A 22,556-nucleotide genomic window follows, 5' to 3' on the forward strand; every position below is an offset into this window, starting at 1 on the left:
GCACTACAACAGTATAATTGGGAAGACGTGAAGGTCTCTCATTTAACTTGAAAAGACTTCTCTAGAAACGTTTGTAATATCTTTGAGTCCCAGTCAGCCCCAACAATGACCTCATTCTAATGCAGACCATGTAAACTACCAGTCTGCAGGTTAAATCCAGCACACAGAGTGCCTTCCATCACCTTTCATTGTCATTGTGGATGTCCTGAGTTCCCCAGCAGAGCTGTCTCATCCTCCACTGAGCCATGTGGGTAATGCCGTCTCCATCTGCAGGGTTCAGACCAGCAGCATGATGAAACAGTTGTGTTATTGCAAATGAAACAGAGTTTATTTAGAGTATAAAAAGCTTAATAGGACTAGTGAGATCATAAAAAAAATAACACATTAGACAACTTCTCTGAAATCAGCATGATGTCTTTAAAGTCCTGAAAATATCCAAACTAAACTGGCCTGATAACGAAACTGAACAAGCTTGTTTCAGCTGCTAAATTAAAATGTTAGCTAAATTGAGCTGATAGCTAAACTGAACCAACTTGTTTAGGATGCTAAATTGAACTGATAGCTAAACTGAACCAACTTGTTTAGGATGCTAAATTGAGCTGTTAGCTAAACTGAACCAACTTGTTTAGGATGCTAAATTGAACTGTTAGCTAAACTGAACCAACTTGTTTAGGATGCTAAATTGAACTGTTAGCTAAACTGAACCAACTTGTTAAGAAGCTAAATTGAACCGTTAGCTAAACTGAACCAACTTGTTAAGAAGCTAAATTGAACCGTTAGCTAAACTGAACCAACTTGTTTAGGATGCTAAATTGAGCTGTTAGCTAAACTGAACCAACTTGTTTAGGATGCTAAATTGAGCTGTTAGCTAAACTGAACCAACTTGTTTAGGACGCTAAATTGAGCTGTTAGCTAAACTGAACCAACTTGTTTAGGATGCTAAATTGAACTGTTAGCTAAACTGAACCAACTTGTTTAGGATGCTAAATTGAACTGTTAGCTAAACTGAACCAACTTGTTTAGGATGCTAAATTGAACTGTTAGCTAAACTGAACCAACTTGTTTAGGATGCTAAATTGAGCTGTTAGCTAAACTGAACCAACTTGTTTAGGATGCTAAATTGAACTGTTAGCTAAACTGAACCAACTTGTTTAAGATGCTAAATTGAACTGTTAGCTAAACTGACCCAACTTGTTTAGGATGCTAAATTGAACTGATAGCTAAACTGAACCAACTGCTAAATTGAACTGATAGCTAAACTGAACCAACTGCTAAATTGAACTGATAGCTAAACTGAACCAACTTGTTTAGGATGCTAAATTGAACTGTTAGCTAAACTGAACCAACTTGTTTAGGATGCTAAATTGAGCTGTTAGCTAAACTGAACCAACTTGTTTAGGATGCTAAATTGAGCTGTTAGCTAAACTGAACCAACTTGTTAAGATGATAAATTGAACTGTTAGCTAAACTGAACCAACTTGTTTAGGATGCTAAATTGAGCTGTTAGCTAAACTGAACCAACTTGTTTAGGATGCTAAATTGAACTGTTAGCTAAACTGAACCAACTTGTTTAGGATGCTAAATTGAACTGTTAGCTAAACTGAACCAACTTGTTTAGGATGCTAAATTGAACTGTTAGCTAAACTGAACCAACTTGTTTAGGATGCTAAATTGAGCTGTTAGCTAAACTGAACCAACTTGTTTAGGATGCTAAATTGAGCTGTTAGCTAAACTGAACCAACTTGTTTAGGATGCTAAATTGAGCTGTTAGCTAAACTGAACCAACTGCTAAATTGAACGGTTAGCTAAACTGAACCAACTGCTAAATTGAACTGTTAGCTAAACTGAAATGAAACTGTTTAGGTGTCAAAAAGAACAATTATGTAAAAGAATCCAAACTGTTGTATTTGCTACAATCTGTTCTTTTGTACTGATGATTTAACAACAAAGTGTTTTGCGTAATTGCCATTTAGAGTAAAATATTACATTGGTTTGATCTATACTAATACTTTGTGAGTTTATGAAATCTAGACACGTACGCATACAAACATACCGCTATGCAGTGAGGCATCTTCTGGTAAATCTGCATCCAGCATAAGGTCATCGTCATCCAGATCACAAGAGTCCAGGTTGTTCAAGATGTCCTATTAGAGACAGAAAGAGATACATCGGCTTTTATGTGCTGTATTAAATTTCTTATCTTTCTTTGCTAGGTTTACAGTGTACAGGTAAAAGTGCTTATTACTTTCTCTGTTGCACGTGCCAATAAAACATACTGAACTGATACAAGACCAAAACATATTTGAATAATCTAAAACATCAGCAGTAGACATCAGGTTTGTGTCAGTCGACATTTCAAACACTGTTTTATTCAAGGCGTGCCCAAGATGGGTTAAAAACAAGTTCAACTGGACATGGTTGAAGATACTCTTGACATGTTTTGTCTCTCATCAGAGAGGCTTCTTCGGTCCTGGCAGGGAGTCCCAGCTATATAACCCTTTGTGGGGTCGTTATCAAAATAATTGATACCGCTGGCTCGTTAGTGCTCCTGGCTCCTGTAACGAGAGCCGCTGGAGACACCTGAGGCCAATTCTTCACGACTGTTGTTGGCTTCAGGTGTTTATGCTCCTTCTCTTGGGCTTGGGCACTTGTTGCTATGTTGTCATCTTGGTGGTGCAGGGTTCTGATTACACCTGGCAAGGTGGTGCATATGTATTGCAAGATCGTATTTCTGAATAACCCTCTATTTGATTTCCAATTTTCTACAAGGTGAAGCAGACAGGGTCCCACAGTACAACTTTTCTCGCCCTTGCAAGCACAAAATAAAATCCCTGAAAAATCACACACACACACACAAACAAATATCAAAACCAATTTATTTCCCTTTTCTGTAAAATAGCAGCTACAATACAAAAGGACAGTGTGAGCTTCAACCAGATGCTGAGAAAAAACTAACAAGACCTTCCATCATTGTGAGGAGAAGGTCTTTTGAGCCTGTTGATCAATGGCAGTCTTTGTACGTCTGTACAATGAAGGAGAGAGCGAGCGTTTGATTCAGATGCAGGGCTCAAGACTAACTTTTCTTTTATACCGGGAGCACTGCAGCCCCTCTCTGAAAATTTTAGGGGCACAGGCAAAAAAGTTAGGGACGTACACCCTAATTGGACCTGCAAAGCAAGTTTTTACATTTTCCCCATTTGAACTATGTTACTTATAAATGCTTTCGTAATAAATACACAAGCTACAATGTTTTATTTTAGTTCAAAGTCACATTTTAATTGAATTGTGCTTAACAAAATGCACATTCAGAAATGTAAACAAAGTATCATCTTTGTGTTATGTGCTATGTGTACATGTGTTTTATCTCCTTTATTGTTTATTTTATATACCAAGTCTTGCACCAGCACTTTCCTTATTAAGTATGCAGATGATACCGCCTTGATGAGCCTACTATATGAGGAGGAGCAGGAGCATGGGCCAGTTCTTGAGTAATTCCTAAAGTGGTGTGAGAAGTCAAGCCTCCTTCTAAATACCACCAAAACAAAAGAAATGTCAATTTATTTTAGAACGTTGCAATCATCTACTTTTATTAACAGGGAGCCTATACAATCTGTTATAAATTACAAATACCTTGGCATTGTGCTTGGCCATATTCCATATAAGTGGGATCTGTGGTCTGACCTCAGAAGCACTAAGTCACAACAAAGAATGTACTTTTTAAAGAAACTGTCATCTTTTAATTTCCACTACAAAATGCTTCAGATGTTTTATTGTTCTTTTGTTGAAAGCGTTTTGGCCTTTAAACTGTCAGGGCACCCCCATGCCTCTTCATTTGAACTGCTGCCATCTGGGCAACGATATTGCCTCCCTCTTTTTACCATAAACGGATCAAAATTTTCATTTGTGCCTCAAGTAATTAAGGTTTTAAACAGGTAAAGCACATACATATCCAAATAGGCAGGATGCTCAGCTGGCCTGGTCTGCCTAATTTAATCAGTGGCAAGGTGCGGGGTATGGGAATTATGTAAATTAGTGTGTTTATCAGTATGTCTGATGGTTATCTCTGTGCCGTATGATGTAATGCCTACTTGATTGTGCTACAAACTAATTTCCCTACGGGGACACATAAAGATTGACTGATTATTACCTCTGTCATTACAGCGCAAAAAAGAAACCAAAACAACTACATTCAATGTGGTGCAGCGGAGACAGTTCATGGTGTCTCCCTCAGCCATTCCTGTCAGAGAAGGCGTGTTCTTGCCTTTTTCCGCCACGGCGTCATCAGTCTCCAACTCATCGACCTCTACAGTTTATTTTGCGGGTCGTACATGTGCAAGTAGCAAAAATGCTCACGCTGCTGCAAAATGTCGCAGCCCTGAGATGTACTTTCAAACTTTACGTCATTATTATTGGGCAGTATCTTCTTCCTATAATCATTATTAAATCAAATAATATTCAGGCCAGATTGTTGAACTCTCACAGATGTGTGTTTTGAGACTGTACTGTGTAAATAATATTAACTGGCTGTTAATATTGTAATAAATGTTTTCTTGATGTTCTGTTTCTTATCGTTCCGCTTTTGTTTCACACTGCGATGTGTACAGTAAGCCGGTAACGCTAAATTAACCTGCTAAACATCATCAGCACGCCAACATACTGATGATCAAAGTACATGACATTTGACACAGAGCCAAACCAATAATTTATCGATTATACAGACAGCAACGATTATTTTCTCGCTTAATCGATTCGTTATTTTGTCTATAAAATGTCAAAAAATGGTTGATCAGTGTTTCAGGACAAATTATCCAGTAGTGTGAGGGGGTTAGATAGAGAATCTTAAGGTTGCCGTCTGGATCTTATCTGAAACTGCTGTAACTGGAATTAAAATAGTGGTCCAGTGGTAAACTACATATGACATCATAATGAATATAGTAACTATAAGGAATATATTCACATTATACTATATATAGCCTATCTGTGAAATTAACACAGTACTTTTATTTAATGTTAGAATATTATATAGAATATATAAGAACATTTTTCATTGTGCTTATTGCCCTTGTTTTCAAATACCTGTGTTTGAAAACGAGGGTCTGGTGTGTGCGTTCTGCTTTGTTTGTGGTAACCCACGTTTTTAAAAATCATTTCAGATCTTAAAAGCCTCCAGTGTGCACCAGGCGTTGGGGAGCAGTTAAAAAGCTTCACCCTAACGCATAAATCAAACGCAGACTTCATCTTAAAGATGAGAGAAAATTTAGAGAAACTGGAAACGAAGCAGAAGAAGTTTGACTTCAAGCACACACAGCTTGTTTCGTTGTTTCCTGCCTGGAGAAGCTTAGTCACACCACAGTGACCTGAGAGGAAACCAAACGTTCACCCTGAATAACTGCTGCATTTAAACACTAACACACACCCAGCAGCCCGGCCCTGGTGGCTGAGTTCAGCCATCCACATCAACACATTACCTCCTAATCTCCTCTTCCTCTCTGCCTTCATCCTCTTCTTCCTCATCTTTTCTCTCCTACTCTTATCTTCTGCTCTTCCTTTCCACCTTACTCCCCCTTTCCCCTCTTACCTTTCCCTCCTCCTCACCTCCTCTCTTCCCGGCCTCCATCTTTCTCTGTTAAAATCTCTCCCTTCCTCCTGTCTCTCCTTTTGATTTGTCTTTATATTAGTTTTCTAATCAGGTTGGTTAAATACGCTTTACTTTAGGTTTTGTCAGTTAAGTTTTAGCCTCATTTTCATCATAAGTTTTTAATTTGTCTTCTCTTGAAAATTTGCTGATTTTCTTCTGTAATTTAACTTTAAAACTGTCATATATTCTAGATTCATTACACATAAAATGAAATACAGATGATACAGCAAGAAAATGTTATCATGATAAAAAACTTCGATAGCATTCGATATCAATTAACAGGTTAAATATAAAATCAGGTTAAAGTTTAAAGGAAAATTTTTTGCTCGAGTGAAAGTTGAAGAAACCAGATGGTTAGCTGTGGATTTAAAGAGCTGGTATTCTGCTCATTTTCAGGTTCCTCATCTTATTCAGAGTTTGTACCAGAGCAGGTTTACATGGTTATATTTTTGTCCTACTGCACATTGCTGCAGCTCCTCTTTTCAGCCTGTGTTGAAGGCTTCGTTTTAGCTATGGAGTGATACATCTTGTCTCTAAACGATCTTTGTTGGGAGTTGCACATGCTCAGTTCCTAGTTAAGGACTTCTAGCCAATCAGAAGCAGAGAAGGGCGGGTCAGCGAGAAGCCGGTAAACAGCTCGGGTTCAGCCGTACGTGTTGCCGACCGGCTCGAGTTTCAGAGCGGCGAGTTATTAATCTGTATCCATAAAGTTTTAACTGAGCTCTGTCTCTACATCACAGGAACAACTTTATGTCCACTGACTGCCTGGAGGGTAGCTAGTGTTTGGAAGGGAGAGGAGAGCTGTGTGCTGCAGCTCGCCGTTTCTGAGGGCGTGTCGGAGTCGCCGCTCGGCGAGCGTTATATGATGTGCGTTTAGCTTTCATCCCTGTGACGTCACAGGGATGAAAGGGAAGCGGCTGGACTACAAACGAGCTGTTTTCAGGCAGTTCAGAGTTTTCTGTGGGAGATGGGAACTCCCTTTGGGCTTTTTCACTTTTCAAACCTGTTACATGCACAAAAAAGAGAGTGAAAAAGCCAAAAGCAGAATACCACCTCTTTAACGTTTTCTTTATGGTCAGAACAAACACTTGACGCCAAAAAGTGGATCACTTCACAAATCTGAGGGCAGAACATTCAAAATGATTATAATAAAATCTGCTTCAGATCATCTGCTGTAGATTAGTTTACAGCTGAATCTAATCCGTACATCTGTTAGACGACATTACTGGCAGAAACATAACTGTGCGAAGATGCTGCTCATTAGTGCGACAGGTCCAGCAGCTGAAGAAGAGATATTTTTGGGGAGTGGAGGGTTTTTTTTTATTTACCAGGAGCCATAAATACATGCATGTGGTTGAATAAGACTTCAGTTTTATGTGAACACCATTCAAACCAAATCACAGGAAGCGTACTAAATAAGAATGTATTTATTATTACTCTACTATTTAATGTCCTTTGTTCTTTATAATATTTCATATTTATCAGAAAACATTTTATTACCAAGCAGGTAGCAGCTGGGCCCCAGAATGCTTTCCCCTTTCCCTCCCCTTATGACAATAACAATAATAATAACGGCTTTATATTAAAATTTCTGGACCGTGTTTGCCTTTGTGAACCAATGCATGATCTTCTCATTGGTTCAGAAACCAGACCTTTAGGTGTGAACCCGCCTTTATATTATTCATAAATTCTCATTAGTGGATTCAAATGTTTTCTTTTTATTCAGTTTAGTTTCGACGTAACTTCGACCACCTCCTCTCCTCTCCCAGTCCTTTGCTCGTCTCACCTCCTGCTCTGATCCTCTCCTTCTCCTAATTTTCCTCTCCTTTGATTCTCCTCCCTCTTATCCTTTCTGACCTCCTCAGCTCTTCCTCCTCGTCTTCGCTCCCGTCTCCGAACTAATCGATGTTTCTGTCTTGTATGGAGGGGACACGCGCTCCCTCCTCCATCGCCCAGCTTCCTCACTTGATTTGGCAGCGCTGTACCGACAAACAAAAAGCAGCTTTTTGGTGTTGACCCTCGCACACAAACAAACCATCAGCTTTCTACAGATATCAGGCTGTCTGACCAGCAGGTTGATGCGTTACCGGCCTCGCACACAGCCTGTCCTCGGACCGACACTGACCCCTGCTGCTCATTTCAAACATCATCACTAACAGCTTGTGTCAACAAACGTCTGAGCTGCTGTTAAAACACTGACAGGTATATACGGTGTATCGTAAAGAAAAACAGAGGGAGGACTTCACACATCAGTTCAGAACTCCTTAATGTCCTCAGATCATTAAGGCCCTGAGCTCATTAGGGTCAATCACTCTGTAACAGCTCGTTAACACACGGGGCGCATTAAGACTGAGAGCTCATTAAGAGCCACTCAACATTAGTGAGGAAGTACATTAACGGTAGTGAACAGAGGACAGTCGAGGCTCGAGCCATCCGATCGACAACTGAACTACAAACTGCCGGCGGGAGAAGATCAAGATGTTTCCCAAGAACCGTTCTGCTGACAGCTGGAGCGCTGCTGCTCAATCATCAGCACAAAAGATGGAGAGCTCGAGGTCTTTGGTAAAAAGCCTGCGGACACAGAGACTGAAGGACAGAAGCTGACGACGACGACTCCCAAGGTGCATTTCGGCAGGAAACATCCAATCACAGAGCTTTAAAAATGAGGTACGCTCCAGAAAAATAATGATTTTACAACATGCAGATTCAATTAATTCACTCTCAAATTCTGGATCAATGTTGGATTAAATCAGGAACTACAGAGACCTGTTTCTCTTTAGCAAAGGCGGAGGACTTTCTAAGCTATCCACATGAATGATGATTATTTTAACCAGAAGAGCCACATGTTCCTATGTTCAGAAACACTGAGGATATGGTAAACAGTAGTTCTCAAAAGGGCCCCTAAATGGACACAATTTAGTCCACGGACCCCCGTTTGATAAGATTTTGTCCCATGATAGGATTTTAGCTTTAGGATTATTTATTTATTACAGAAAGTGCATGAATCATACCACCTAAATAGCCTCACTTTCTGTCATTGTGTTACTTATGGCTGGAATTCTAGTGAAAAGAAATGATTCTCCTTTTTGCTGGAAGGAGTTAAAATGGGAATGCAAAAGTTAAATGACATTTAAACGTCACCTGATTAAACTGTGAAAGTACCGGACAACAGTACGAACTCCAGCGAGCTGCCTCACACCTGCATTCACCAGTGAAAGCCTTGCACTGTGAAGGCTGATCGGTTTGCAGTGGTGGCTGTAATTCACACCACAGACACAGGAGGGAGCCAGAGGATTTCATTCAGACTTCAACAGTCCTGCTGATGAAACAGGACGCAGACGACGACTGATCCCCACAAACACGGACGACGTCTCCGACCTCCAGAGATGCAGGATTGATTTCAGATTCTGCTGGATTCATAATAATTCTTAAATTACTTTAAAAATTGTGAATCGGTTAGTTTGAATATGGTTTCATTAGCTCTGCAGGTGTGCTTGGAGCAGAGAAAAGTGGCAGCTTGTCCTGCTTTTAACTTAATTTGTTAATATCCTGCGTTTGGTTGAGAACAGACAAACAGTTAAAGTTTTTATTGGAGCTTTTGGAACTACTTCTAAATATAAAAAAAGTGAGGATTCGCTGAGAAATGTGCTTTTTGTTTGGACCAACTACTGAGATTCAGTCCATATGTTTAGAATCAATGACATGATATCACATTATGCCTCTTCCTTTATGACTAATGACTGTTAACGGCAGCCGGACTGCAAATAAAGATGGTTTTTAACAGACGTTTCTGTTTGTGCTTCAGGGTGACGGAAGCCGATACGCAGAACTGTAACCAGAACTGACAAAAAGTAGACGCGGTTCAAGTGCTGGTGGAAAATTCAGACATTTAGGACTGCCGAACAACACATGTTGCCTTCAGGTGCTATTATGTGGGGAGATTTGATGGTTATGGAAGCAGCAGCTTTGGTAGTTACAGAGCAGTTAAGATCTCAAGTTCAGACTAGTTCCAAAAATGTGCAACAAGCGCCGGCTGCAGCAAAGACCCGAGCTTCGTCAGTGGCGGCCTCTTTCTGCCCGTTTGCTGCTGATCAGAAACCATCTGCTGTCCAACGCTCAGCAACAAGATGGGATAAAGTTTCTGGAAGCCAAACAAGTAGGACAGAGAGGCAGCACAGAGCTGATGCTGCTGGAATATTAAACTCAGTTCAGTGGCACAAAAAAAACAAACACCCTGAACATTTCAATCATCAATCAATTTACATACTAATGTTAGGGGCTTTAAAAAGAACTTATATTTTCTTAATTCTTCCTACTAAGTGGATCCAGGGCAAAACAATTTGAACCGTCCTAAAGTTAATGTAAAGCGTCCCAAAATCCAAATGTTGTTTCTTTACTTTATTATCACATGACATAATAAATGATTATAAATTGATAAAAGAAATAATATTTATTTTGCTTGATTCAAACAAAAAGATTTACAAACAAACTGAAGAGTTATCTGTTGAGGCACCTTTTTACCTCCACGATAAATTATTTAATTTCAGTTCAGGTATAAACTCCTGGACTCTGTTTCAGCAGCTTTTCTGCTCATGTTCAAAGCTTTCTACTGTGCTGCGCTCCCCTTCAGACGGTACTGAATGAGACAAGTGCACTGCACTTCATCAGAGGTAGAAACTGAAACCAGCACTTCATCAGGCAGAAATCTCAGCACAAATCCTCATAGTGACTTCTGCAGCTCACAGTCCCAAACCGTGCTTCAGGTTTTAGATGTTTGTAATGCAAAACTCTACCAGCGAGTCTGCTGGCCGCGATTGAGAGGTCAGCAAGCCGTCTGTGACCGAGAGGACAGCTGGAGCTGTACCGCGGGAACAGGCGAGCAGACTTCCTGCGAGAGTCCGGCGTGACTGTAGTAACGGCGTGAGAAGACGGCCTCCGTTGTCGTCAGCGCTCGGTCGGTTCAGTTTATCCTTTGCTAAGTGATCGGAATAAATAAACACAGAGGTCTACATGATCTCTTTCGTCCCAGAGGCGTCCTACAGAATATTTCTCTTCCTCCCAAACACATTTTCTGTATTCCCCAGGAGGACAGGACGCCGTTAGTCTCGAGCCCTGAGTGGATCACACTACATTTCTTACTTTGATTGATGACAAATTTTAACGTGCGAGTTTTTTGATCTCCTGATATAATAAGAAGACTTGACTTACTGCAGGACGAACAGACATTCCTCACATCTTACACTGTTTAGTACAAGAGAGATCTGTTTGATTATCCACCTCATCTCTTTTCAGTAATCTTACTCTTGTGGAGTTTGTTCTAAACAAAGAAAAGTTGTTTACATTCAGTGTTACTCTCCTAACAAATGTGTCGAGTGCATTTCCTTCCTCAAAACACATCTGCACAGCAGATTATTTAGATATTTTAAATCAAGTGTTTATTTTATCCTTACCTTTGCTGGCACATTTCTTGGTGTGTTACCTCATGAAATAAACAAAGACTCATAGAAAAGTTTCTGCTTGTGTTCCCGTTCATCTACTCTAACCTGTCGGGTTCAGGCCTTACAATGCTGTTGATGTCCGAGTCGAAGCTCCCGATGTGATGGGTGGTGTTGCTGTTGGTGTTGATGGAGGCGGTCGTGGCGGCGACCCCCAGTGGCTCCAGGCCCTCCTCGTCCCACATGTAGGTTCCTCCAGACCCACAGCTGTCCGAGGGGGACAGGTCCAGGGACGAGCCGCCCTGCAGAAGTTCAGAAAAGACTGGCAATAGTTGATGGTGGATACAAGCCGGAAACACGGGGAGAGAGCGAGGGAGACGGCGTGATGGACTGGAGATTACACAGCTCCTTATTTGCCAATATTGTAGATTATTTCAGATTTTTCTTGCACTAATGCTGATTTACCACATAAGACGATGCGAGCGTAGGGCGTTGGGCGTGGAGGAACACGATTCCTGCTGGGAAATATGTGTCTGTTACTTGATTCCAGCTATTGTTGCACTTTAATATGAAAGACGTCCGCATAGCACAGACCTGATTGATCCGAAGTCCATTCGGAAAACATGCATTTTAAAAGGTGTTTGCTTGCCATCTTGCCGACAGACCCGACAAAGCCTGACTTCATATTTTTAACACATCAGCATCATGATGTCGTTATTTCGGCATCAGTTTGATCCGTTTATTTAAAACCAAAATCACAGCAAAATGTTTATTTTGGGTTCATACAGCTGGAGTAATTAGCAGGTCGGGTTTATTCAGATTACTGCGCGTGAAACCGGCATTAGATTGTTAAAAGGTACGACCAGAGTGTTAATCCGTCTCTTCAAACTCTCTGGCTCTTAACACGCAGGTTTTAATGGACTCATAGCAGAAACCACAAATCGATGCTTCCTTCCAGCATCTCTTTAGAGCTGCTGGATAATTTAAAAGCTGTTTGGGTGACGCAGCTCCTGGTAGGAGGTTGGAAACTGCCCTTTTCTCGGGTGAACGTTGTGGCTGATGTGTCACTCTGTTGGATAGAATCCAAAAGTCATCTGCAACTACTGCACCTTTAAACTGTGACTCAAGTATCACGCCACTCCACGTATCTACATTTGTACTATTACATCATTGTAATGACAAAATATTATGTACCAAGGGTCAAAAGGTTGGTTGGTGTAATATCATCGTCTTGGTAAGGAAGTAGGGAAATCCAATCAGTTATTAAGTGACTGTCATTGATCTGCCTTGTGACGGTACCTGGTCATGGTAGTCCGGCTGACTGGACCTCCTCCGACGGGAGAGTTGGGTCAGCTGATGCTCCCCCCCTCGCTCACCTTGGAGAGGAGGAGAATTTGTTAACTGAATGTTTGAGACGTTTCCTGAACCCGTACATTACATCCTTTTAAACTCACCGCCGAGTCTCATGGCGGCCCAGTCCATACCGTCGTCCAGAAAACAGAGACCCGCCGCCTTGGAAACGCCACGTACAGCCACTTGGTCATCGTCGAACCTGGCGCACGATTGGTCGAGCCCTGAGTCGTCTTCGTCGTTTTTAGAGGAAAGAAGCAGTATGCCCTCCCCGCCGTTCCCTACAGACACAAGGCAAGACGGCGTTAGTTTACGTAAAAGCACCGACCCTCCGTACATACGTTCATAAAAAGTAACAGCAGCATCTGTGTTTCCTGTCCCGTCTTACCGAGGTTGTCAAAGTCGTCCATATACTCCTGACTCGTGTCATTTCTCTCCAGGGACGAGGTGGAGGACAGGGACATGTCCTCCAGCGTCTCCCCTACAATAGACACCTCTACCTGGGATGCTGGCTCTGCAGACAGCCCCCCTGTCTCCGGAGCCTCTGGGGTACTTTCTGAGATATTACATTAAAAGTGGACAGAAACAGATTGGATGAGATATTTGAGACGAAACATTGGACAACATTTACAATAAAGAGTAGTTTAGATGAAGGATTACATGCATGACAACTTTTTGACGGTCTCGGTCTCGTCTCGGACTTTGAGGACTTCAGAATTTTATTTCAAGACCAGTCAAGATAAGATAAACTCATTTCACCTGGGTATTTCCATACGCAGAGAAAAGAAAGGTTGTTTTCTACTAATGTAGTGCTAAAAATTGCGCTGTGTAATAACGATAATTATAGTGACATCATTTACCAAATGTTTGAAATGTTTGGTTTAATTCATTTGAATCACAAATGAATTAGCATTTAATTCTCGTTCCACATTTTATTGTGCGTCATGTATTGCGGGGAACTGGTCTTGGTCTCGACTACAACACTGTCTTTAAGGTAAGAGACGGGATTAGATGACATGAAGAAATCAGTGATTTAAGATGTCAGAGATGTAAAATGGCATAAAATCAAAGAGATTACGTGGGAGATGCGAAGAATCGAGAGTAAAATGTGACTTTGAAGATGAGGTTTGATTTGAAAATCAGAAGAGATGAGGGAAAGGACAGAAAGAGATTATTATGTGACGAGTCAGAAATTAAAAATTAAAAACTATTTACTCCTATTAGGGAGTGTGAGTTTGTTTTGTCGCTGATGAGAGTCTCACACCTGGGCTGTTGTCTGTGGTAGAAGGCGTCTCTACAGAGTGTCTCCTCGCTGTCAGTGCGAGGTTCACTTCCGGGTCACCTCCAGGGTCATTGGCTGGGGTCACTCGGACGGGGCGGGACTGCTTGATGAGTGATGGGCGTGAGAGCTTATAGCTGATGCCACTGGGCTTAGAGGCGGGGCCAACGGCGGGTAGGAGGGGCTTCTTCAAGGCAGAGGGCGGCAGCAGGGAGGGGACGCGGAGCCCGGACCTCCCCGGAGCGGCAGAACTTTTGACCCCTCCCTCAGGAGTCTGGCTGGTAACCGGGGATTTTGCGGAGCTGCCTCTGGGTGGAGCCTGAGCGGAGGAGGGAGCCGTCAGCTCCTTGAGTCCTCGCCCGGCAGACCTGTTGGTGGAGTAGGAGCCGGTGGGGTTGAGAGAGAGGGAGGAGGAGGAGACGGAGGACGGGGTGAGGGGGGGGGAGGGCTGCTGTCGAACCTGGGTCAGGCTACGTGACCGAAAACGATCCCTGTCAGTCAGCTGGACGGAAGGACCGGATCCGAGGCTGTCACTGGAGAGGGAGCGACCGGCCGGGGGTTTCTTCTCGAGGGGGGAACCAGATCGAGAACCGGGACCAGAACCTGGCCTTGAACCGCCACAACGAGCAAAGCTGTGAGGCTGTCTCAGAAAACCATTGGTTCCGCTCCGTGGTTTGGATCCAGAAAGACCGTTTAGGGTCTGTTTTGTGCTACTGATTAGCCCAAATGCAGTCTGACTCGGTTTGGAACCGTAAGATCCACTTTTAGAGACAGGAAGAGTTCTGGGGCTGGACTGTGGCGACGGCGACGATGAGGATGTTACAGGGAGGCCAAAGCCACGCCCCTTTCCTGCAGAAGACGTGGTTGGCTTCTTGGCGTCCCGCTGAGACACCACTGGCGATCCCTGTTGGGAATAATACTGATGGACGTTGCTACCGGAGCGATTCTGCCCGACGTTCCCGCCCTTCCCTCTTCTCCACTCCCTCTCTCCGTCCGACCCTCCATCCTCCACCGTCCCATTTTCTTTCCTCCATTTCATGGAAAACGCCGTCGGCACTCTGATGAATCCATTCTGCTTAACGGAAGCGGGGGGCGCCGTTAAACTGCCGTTGCCCCCTGCTGGGCCGGGGTGGTGGTAGAACCCGTTGGTGAGGCGGGTGCTGCTGGTAGCGGCGGCGCTGGTGAAGGTGCCAGAGCTCGCGGTGGCAGCCGGATCCGTCTGAGCGCCACTGGAAGGTGCGGCGGATTTGGGCCGTGACCCGAACTTGGGCAGCCTAGAAACCATGGTGGGCATGGCGGGAGGGTCGTCAAGAGGCGGGGCTGACATCAGACCCCGCCCACTTCACCATGGAGACACTGAGCCAGAGGAGCTGAAGAGGAAGGAGACAAAGTTTTTCACATTAGCACATGGAAGATGAACTGAATTTCTTTAGAAAATATATTTTCCTGTCAGAAAATCAGCAGCAGGTCAGTTTATCGGTTCAAGCAAAGCAGTTAGCATTACGTTAGCGTGGGTTCATACACGATCAAAACTTTCGATTCTGACGCTGAAGGAATTAACGGATCCTGACAAGCATCAAAATGAAATGACTCTATGACAAAAATCATTTGGACACTCACACCAATCATGATTATTGAGAGTTTAAAAACATTTGATATGTAGGCCAATACATGTTTCACCATAAACAAACATCTTTCCTGAGGATCTCTAAAAGACCATGACCAGAATACGCAGTGAGCGGAACATTAAGAGTGTAGAAATAAACATGTTCTCTGGTGGACAAACCATGTAAACTAAGGCGGATCGACCGATGACAGCTGCTTATATATATTATATATATATATATAATACAGCACAGATGAAGCTTCTGAGGGTGTTTTAACAGGCTGTTCCAAGGTGTTTACACATTGGGGCGGCAGAATAACCACATGAAAAGGACAGCAAAACTGAGAAATAATGTAAAAAAAAAAAAAAAACAGCCTGCATCTTTAGCAATGACCTTTTGTGTCTTGCCCTCCTTGTGCAAGGTGTCAATGGTCGTCTTTTGCACAGCTGTCAAGTCAGCAGTCTTCCCCATGATTGTGTAGCCTACAGAACTAGACTGAGAGACCATTTAAAGGCCTTTGCAGGTGTTTTGAGTTAATCAGCTGATTAGAGTGTGGCACCAGGTGTCTTCAATATTGAACCTTTTCACAATATTCTAAATTTCTGAGATACTGATTTTTTGGGTTTTCATTAGTCGTCAGACTGATATATTTCAAGTGTTCATTCCTTTTAATTTTGATTATAACTGTGTGGAATGAATGTATACATTATACAAGTTTCACTTTTTGAATGGAATTACTGAAATAAATCAACTTTTTGATGATATTCTAATTACATGACCAGCACCTGTATATTATATATAATATTACTGAAGGAAGACAGAACAGCGGGTAATCGGTTGATCCTACAGTGAAATAATGAACAAAACCATCCGTCATTTAATTGTTCATTTTAGATCTGAAAATGTCTGTTTTGGTGACGTAAACGTTGTTTTTAACTTTGGCAGTTTGGTGCTGACTTTTGTACCATTTAAGTTTTTTCACCGAACACAAACTACTTAGATTTACATACAAACTAGAAAAAGAATTTTATTCTAGAGACAGTAACCTGCATTTTGAAAAGCTCTTCTCTCCGACTGAAAATGCTGCAGCTACAGCTTCATGTTTTATCTGTATGCTGCTGAAAGAAAATTCCTCTGTAGGCGTCCGAGACGAACCCTAACACGCCCACAAAGAAAATGATTTACAGCGCTGACAGCGGACGAGGAGCAGCAGCGCTGAAACAAACTGTTACCAGCCGAGACATGTGGCACCCGGACTGATGTGAACTCCGCAGGGCGAGTCCAGGCGTGGGTGTGTGTGCGCCGACAGTGTGGTTATAGTGCAGAGGCAACACATTTAACCACCTCAGTCTCACACACCACGCCCCTAATAAAAACAATCAGCTGTTGCTGCACCTCCGTCAGAGATGGTAATCAGACAAACAATGTTTTGCATCAACACACACCCATCACACCCCGTCTCCACTGAAAACGACTGTAACATCACACACACACACCCCGAGGCAGGAAATTTGAAAAACAAACCAGCACAAACTCAAGCAGCCGGTTTCAGGTCTACATGAGGTCTGTGAGAGTGTTTGATCCTAGACAGACTGATTTCGGGTGAATGCAGTGACAACAGTTCACGATCAGTAACTTCAGCAGGGCTGCTGTTTTTCTTCATTGATTATTCTGCCAATTTGGCTCCAGATGAACTGCTTTGTTGTTAAAATGTCAGAAAATTGTTAGAAACAAAAAAAATAAGTGCATGAAAAGTGCAAATTCTCCCCAGAGCCAAAAGTGAAATATTCTTACTTTTATTACATTGATAGAAGAAAAATGTCGCACGTACATGCCGATTGAGCCGTTATCAAAATAGTAGTTACCCATCACTCAACTAATCATTTCAGCTCTGCAACAGTGTCGGCCTAGTTCACGCTTGGAAGTATGACAAGTGCAGTGCGTTGTCAGTACTCGGATGGCGCTGGACACTTGTCACACTGAGGAAGCTGCAGCGGTCGCTATCGTAAAAGTAGAATTAGTTAGTTTTTATACATTTTTAATAAGCTTAATTGTAGTCAAGCGAGCAAACAAGCCGGGGGATATTTTGGTGGGTGACAGTCGCGGTCTGTTGATGGCGATAATGATCCGACCGGTTACTCGTCATGTCTGGTTAGTGCACAATGGCCGTGTTTGATTTGAGACAACTCTACGCTGTCAAAATGCACTTAGCAAGTCTTTCACATAAAGAAAACCACCAAGAATCTCCATTTATTAAAGGCTCGGGTAAAAGTCTAAGAGTCTTTAAGACTAAACTGTTAATCATTGAATAACAAACAACAACCAATCGATCCCCTCAGCAGCCTTTCTATATCTCCCCATCTCATCCTCTCTGGCCCTGCAGCCGTAACACATGGTGCTGATGCTGAAAGGACAAAATTAAAAGACAACCTCCTCAGTTATTTGTCCGCCCAAGGCCACCGTACCCTAAGCCAAACTGAGCATCACAAGCTTTTTCCGGATGCTTTATCAAACCAGCTGATGCGTTTACCTCAAAGAGAAGGAAGTGCAGCGAGACAGATGGAAAACTTGTGACTTCAATGTGAGAGAAACAGAAAGGTCCAAACATCACTGATAAAAAGGATTATCTGCACGACCCGAAGGGCTTCAGATTACACAACACCTCCTGAACAGAAAGCAGATCTTAAGAATCACACAAAACTACATGTTATCATCAACTTTCCTCATATAAAGAATCTCGTTACATCACCTGAGCTCTGGCAGAATAATCTCTCATTAAAGATGTTTGTTTAACGTTTTCCCGTCACATACTGACTTTAAAAGAGGAAGATAAACTAATAAAGCGTTTCCCATAAGAGACGCTGACTCACAGCTTCCCCTCTGCTGTGTCACAGCCACAGGCCGAGAAGCAGAAGCATAAAGACTCCCGTCAGTATCGATCATCTCCCCCGGACACAACCGGGACTGTGGATCAGCAAAGCAAAACAATGACCCGGTGTTGGTTTTAATCAAGTCTGTTTCAGACGCAGGTACAAAGTTCTGCATCATCGGAGCTACAGTGAAGAACAACCGGGAAAAATCACGACTCACGACCAGAGAATGATGAGCAGTTACCTGTAGGGCTGCGACTGACCATTGATTAATCATCAAGTTATTAAGTCCAGAAAACGGTGAAAAATGTTGATCAGTGTTTCCCAAAGACCCAAGCTCACGTCCTCAAATGTCTCGATTTGTCCACAACCCAAAAATATTCAGTTTACTGTTACAGAAAAGCAAAGAAAGCAGAAAATATTCATATCCGAGAAGAGAATTCGGGCGTTTTTTCCTTTAAAACAAAATGACTCAGCGCGATTAATCATCTACCAAAAGAGCCGTTAATGAATTAGCATGAGTCGATTAATAGACCAATCATTGCAGCTCTAGTTACCCGCCAGAAATGTTGTCACGGTAATAAAATTCAAATCATTGTCAGGATAAATTTCAAATCAATATTTCTTTCAGGTTTAAAGGGCGATTTTTGCTCCTGAGTGAAAGTTAATTCTTTCTGTTCAGAACAAAATCTGAGGCAGAACATTCACAACTATCATGATAAAATCTGTTTTCAACAAATAAGTTTGATAATTATTTTTCTGCCGCTTTTCCTCAATCCAAAAATATATTGTTGTAAAATTTAGTGTCAAATCTTTCGTGATGCAAATAAATTTAATTTATATAATAAATTGTGTTATTTTGCTTTTGAGGGAAATTATATCACAATATTTATTATTATTATTATTATTGTTTTATTGCCGAGTTTTCACGAGTGCCGTCAGAAACCTTCAGTCATGATGACATCAACCAGGCGGCCATGTTTTCCTCCTCTGTGTGTGAGTGCAGCTGAACTGCAGCAGAAACGCTGCCGTGATACCGAGGACACACGGGAGGAATGAAAGGCTGATGAACGAGGCCACGACCGAACGATAATGAGTTTCTCTCTCTCTGCCTCTTTGTTCGTTGTGGACTGAGCTGCAGTCCTGACCCCCTCCTCCTGTTTGTGTCTGTGCTGAAGAAGGCAAGAAGGACTTTTGTTCAGACACGCCCAGCGATCACCGAGGGGATCAACATTTCTGCTGTCTTCCTTTAACGTTGGTCGGCTCGTTTTGTTGTTTCTCACTTCTACCCGTGTGTCTTTTATTGTGGCCCCCACGCTAAAGGAGTCTGGGTCCGATTCGTCCTCCTGATACTCACGGGGGGGCCGAGGCTGGTCGGAACAGATTATTGGCCCAAATGATATCCTGTAGTGTGAAGGGTTTACGGAGAGAATCTGAAGGTCGCCGTGTGGATCTGAGGCTCGAATCCAGCCAATGAGAGCGAGCTGAGCAGGAAGCGTCCGCCAGCGTGTTGCGTTTCTGCTTTACAGAACGTATAAAAGGGCCGATTCCCTCTTCTCGGCCTCGAGTTCATCCACAGTTTGATTCTCTTCTTTTGTTTCTCTGTACAAAACCCCGCACACACACACACAAGGTCAACCAGCTGACGACGACAGTCTGCCTCCATGTTTGTTTCTGTTTGTTTGATCACGTGAGATTCTGTGCGAAGTCCCCGGAGGCGCCACTAGGAAAACGGTTAGAATAAAAGCCGAGTGGTCCTGCGTCTGGACTGAACCGTCTGGTGTGTGCTCTTTAGATTAAGCTCATTCTGTCTGTGGTATTCTGTGGATTTGAGAGTCCTTCAGTGTGCAGCGGGAGTCACAAACAAACCGCACTGCTCACAATAAGAGAGAAATTCTGGCTGTGAACGAGAGAGGAAATGTTTGAAGGATGGAAGGAAGAAATAAGTTAAAAACTGATTTCGAGAGGAAGCATTCGTCCTTATAAGAAAAGCACGCTGGATCCACCAAGTACACCACATGAACCAGAGCAGCCTGAAACACCACATTTAAATCTACAAATCAAATCATAGACAGCAGCAATGGAAAGTCATGTATATAAAAACAGACTCATTTTCTAGAGCTGGTTAGTCTCTGGAGAGCTGACATTACCAAAATACATTCAAAGGGTAGTTAGAGTGTCCAACATGCACCCAAACGCTGGCCTAAAAAGACCTTCCCGCCTCCCGTCCAGACTAAAACGGCGAATCTGAAACCTAAAACTTTGAAGTCTGAAAACGCTGCTGACCCCGTTTAAACTCCGGGGTGGCGCGTTAGTGCTGACAGGTGAAAACAACGATGCTCACGTTTGGCTTCCTGATTGGCTCTTGTCAGTCAGTCAGAGCAGAAACACGATGCTGCTGACAGAGTTTTATTAAAATACTTTTTACTGTGTAAATAACACTTCTACACTTGTACTGTGCACGTGGTCGACGTCCGTTTCCCTGTGCTCACGTTTTCCTCTCAAGTAACAGTTCCTTGTTGTACAAATATAACAGACAGCTGTCAATAAACCAAACCAAAGGGTTAAACAACAATCAGCTGCTAATTCACAAAGAGGCCAAAGACACGCGGTAGATTAGCCTCTGAACACACACAGTGTTGGACGGGAAAGGTCGCTTTCTCGCACGCTAGACAAACGTGGCATCTCTAAGTATTTGAGCTTCACTGGGGTCAAAGTGTTGGGGAAAGGTCACGTTTCCTCTTCACTTGCACTAAATGCAAACAGGCTCCTGTGCAAACGGCTCACAGTGAACCACAGAGTCGCTTCAACTTTCTGCAGAAAAACTGAATCTCTCTCGCAGGTTGATAAATTCCATGATGGGCTTCTAAAGTTTGATTTTTGTCCCTCAGACAAAACATCTCCTGCCTTGAAGGGTTTAATGTTTCTGCACCCCCGCAGGGACCTTTACAATCCAATTTGAGTTTATTGCTGTCGGCCGTTGCACAAGAGAGATTTCTGCTGCTGCAGAATGGTTGTGCTAGGCCTTTGTGTGCGGTTTTAGAGAGCAAACAGTGGAGCGTAAACTTCCTGTCTCACCAGGAACACTGAAGCTTTCCTTCTCTGGCTGCGAGCCACAGAGTCCATTTGAATTGTCCAGGTGTAACCTCTATTCATTTGTGTAATGGATTAGAAAATGCTAAACTGTGATTACTGGGGGGGGGGCAAACATTTTACAGACTAAAGGAAGGCTATGAAGGGAGTGAAATAAAATAAAGCTCTTCCTGATTCTGAAATATAAAGCTGTGGCCAATAAACCAACAGTAGTGAAAGTGAAAATCACAATCGTGCCAAGACAGAGCTGAAATTATTTTTGCTGCTACTTTCAAGGTGAAGAAAGAGCTTTGCTTATAATCGACCTGATATTAGCGTCTGTAAATACAGCACGCTGCGGGTATCTGTGTCTAACTGAAACTAATGATTGTTTTGAAACAGGAGAGTCGGGCTCCTGATCTGCTGCGGGTCCCCGAGTGAAAGAGAGGCTCCGGTGTTGCTTACGTGTCCTGACCTTGACAGCTGTGTTGGGAGTTCACAGCAGAGCAGCCAGGAAACAGATCTGCAGAGCTCCGCCTGCTACCCTGGACTCCACCTGCCCTTTTTATTCTTCACCCAATCAGTCTTCAGATTACAGAATACCATCAGTTAGCTGAAGCGGCTGCAGACGAGTGCGCTAAATGCTTTTTTACGGGTGGTGGGTTATTAATCATTGGGACGGCAGGCTGATTGATTGGTGGACTGACAGACTGAGTGGGAGATATGGAGGCATATCAGCATGGCTGCAGCTTTGTTTAGCTCTGCAGAGAGGCCGAACTGGATTTGATCCAAACTTTAAAAGGAAAGAAAATCCACAATAGCAAAGGCCACTGTGTTTCTGTCTGTGTGTGTCACCAGGAGCTTTTACGTTTGATGAGAGCTCCCAACATGACCCATCGTGTCTCGTCACTTCTCCTTTACTGTTGGATTAGATTCAGTTGTTCAGAATGACCCTCTCTCTCTCGTCAGCAAAGAATACTAAGAGTTCTAAAACGAATAAGATCTCCGTCCACAGCCGCGTTTTAGCTGCGAGTTGATCTCCGTCTACATTAAAAACGACTGAAAACGCACATCTGGTGGCTGTTCAGGAAAGAATAAAGTTCTACAGACGAAGAACCGCACCAGATTATAATTTACATGCACCAATAACGAGCTGGGACTGTTACTGAATGTAACACGGGAGTTAAAAGCGGCGGGAAACAGACTGGGAGTCGTCTCAAACTAAATACGGAGACATGCACAGTACAAGTGTCGGCTGCAAGTGTTGCACAAAAGAAAATATTTAAATAAAAATACCAAATCAAA

At 42.8% G+C, this 22,556-nt stretch overlaps 2 protein-coding genes across 3 annotated transcripts in view; both read right to left on the minus strand.

Annotated features, from left to right (window-relative positions):
* The window catches only part of LOC123982743 (serine-rich coiled-coil domain-containing protein 2-like), a 39,693-nt gene extending 24,619 nt beyond the window's left edge, over positions 1-15,074 (minus strand). The window contains exons 1-7 of one of the 2 annotated variants that reach the window (XM_046068539.1): positions 13,688-15,074; positions 12,812-12,979; positions 12,528-12,704; positions 12,373-12,449; positions 11,202-11,375; positions 2,054-2,144; positions 183-267 (exon numbers count right to left, since the gene is read on the minus strand). In XM_046068539.1, coding sequence (XP_045924495.1) covers positions 183-267; positions 2,054-2,144; positions 11,202-11,375; positions 12,373-12,449; positions 12,528-12,704; positions 12,812-12,979; positions 13,688-15,029 — 2,114 coding nt within the window. In that variant the 5' untranslated portion in view covers positions 15,030-15,074. The remainder of the gene's footprint in view (positions 1-182; positions 268-2,053; positions 2,145-11,201; positions 11,376-12,372; positions 12,450-12,527; positions 12,705-12,811; positions 12,980-13,687) is intronic. The other variant, XM_046068541.1, reaches the window with a different exon arrangement.
* Positions 1-22,556, minus strand: part of LOC123982746 (stonustoxin subunit beta-like) — an 868,592-nt gene that overhangs the window by 796,656 nt on the left and 49,380 nt on the right. The gene's annotated exons all lie outside the window — the stretch shown is intronic.

Source organism: Micropterus dolomieu, linkage group LG14 (assembly GCF_021292245.1).
Source record: "Micropterus dolomieu isolate WLL.071019.BEF.003 ecotype Adirondacks linkage group LG14, ASM2129224v1, whole genome shotgun sequence".
NCBI classification, from domain to species: domain Eukaryota; kingdom Metazoa; phylum Chordata; class Actinopteri; order Centrarchiformes; family Centrarchidae; genus Micropterus; species Micropterus dolomieu.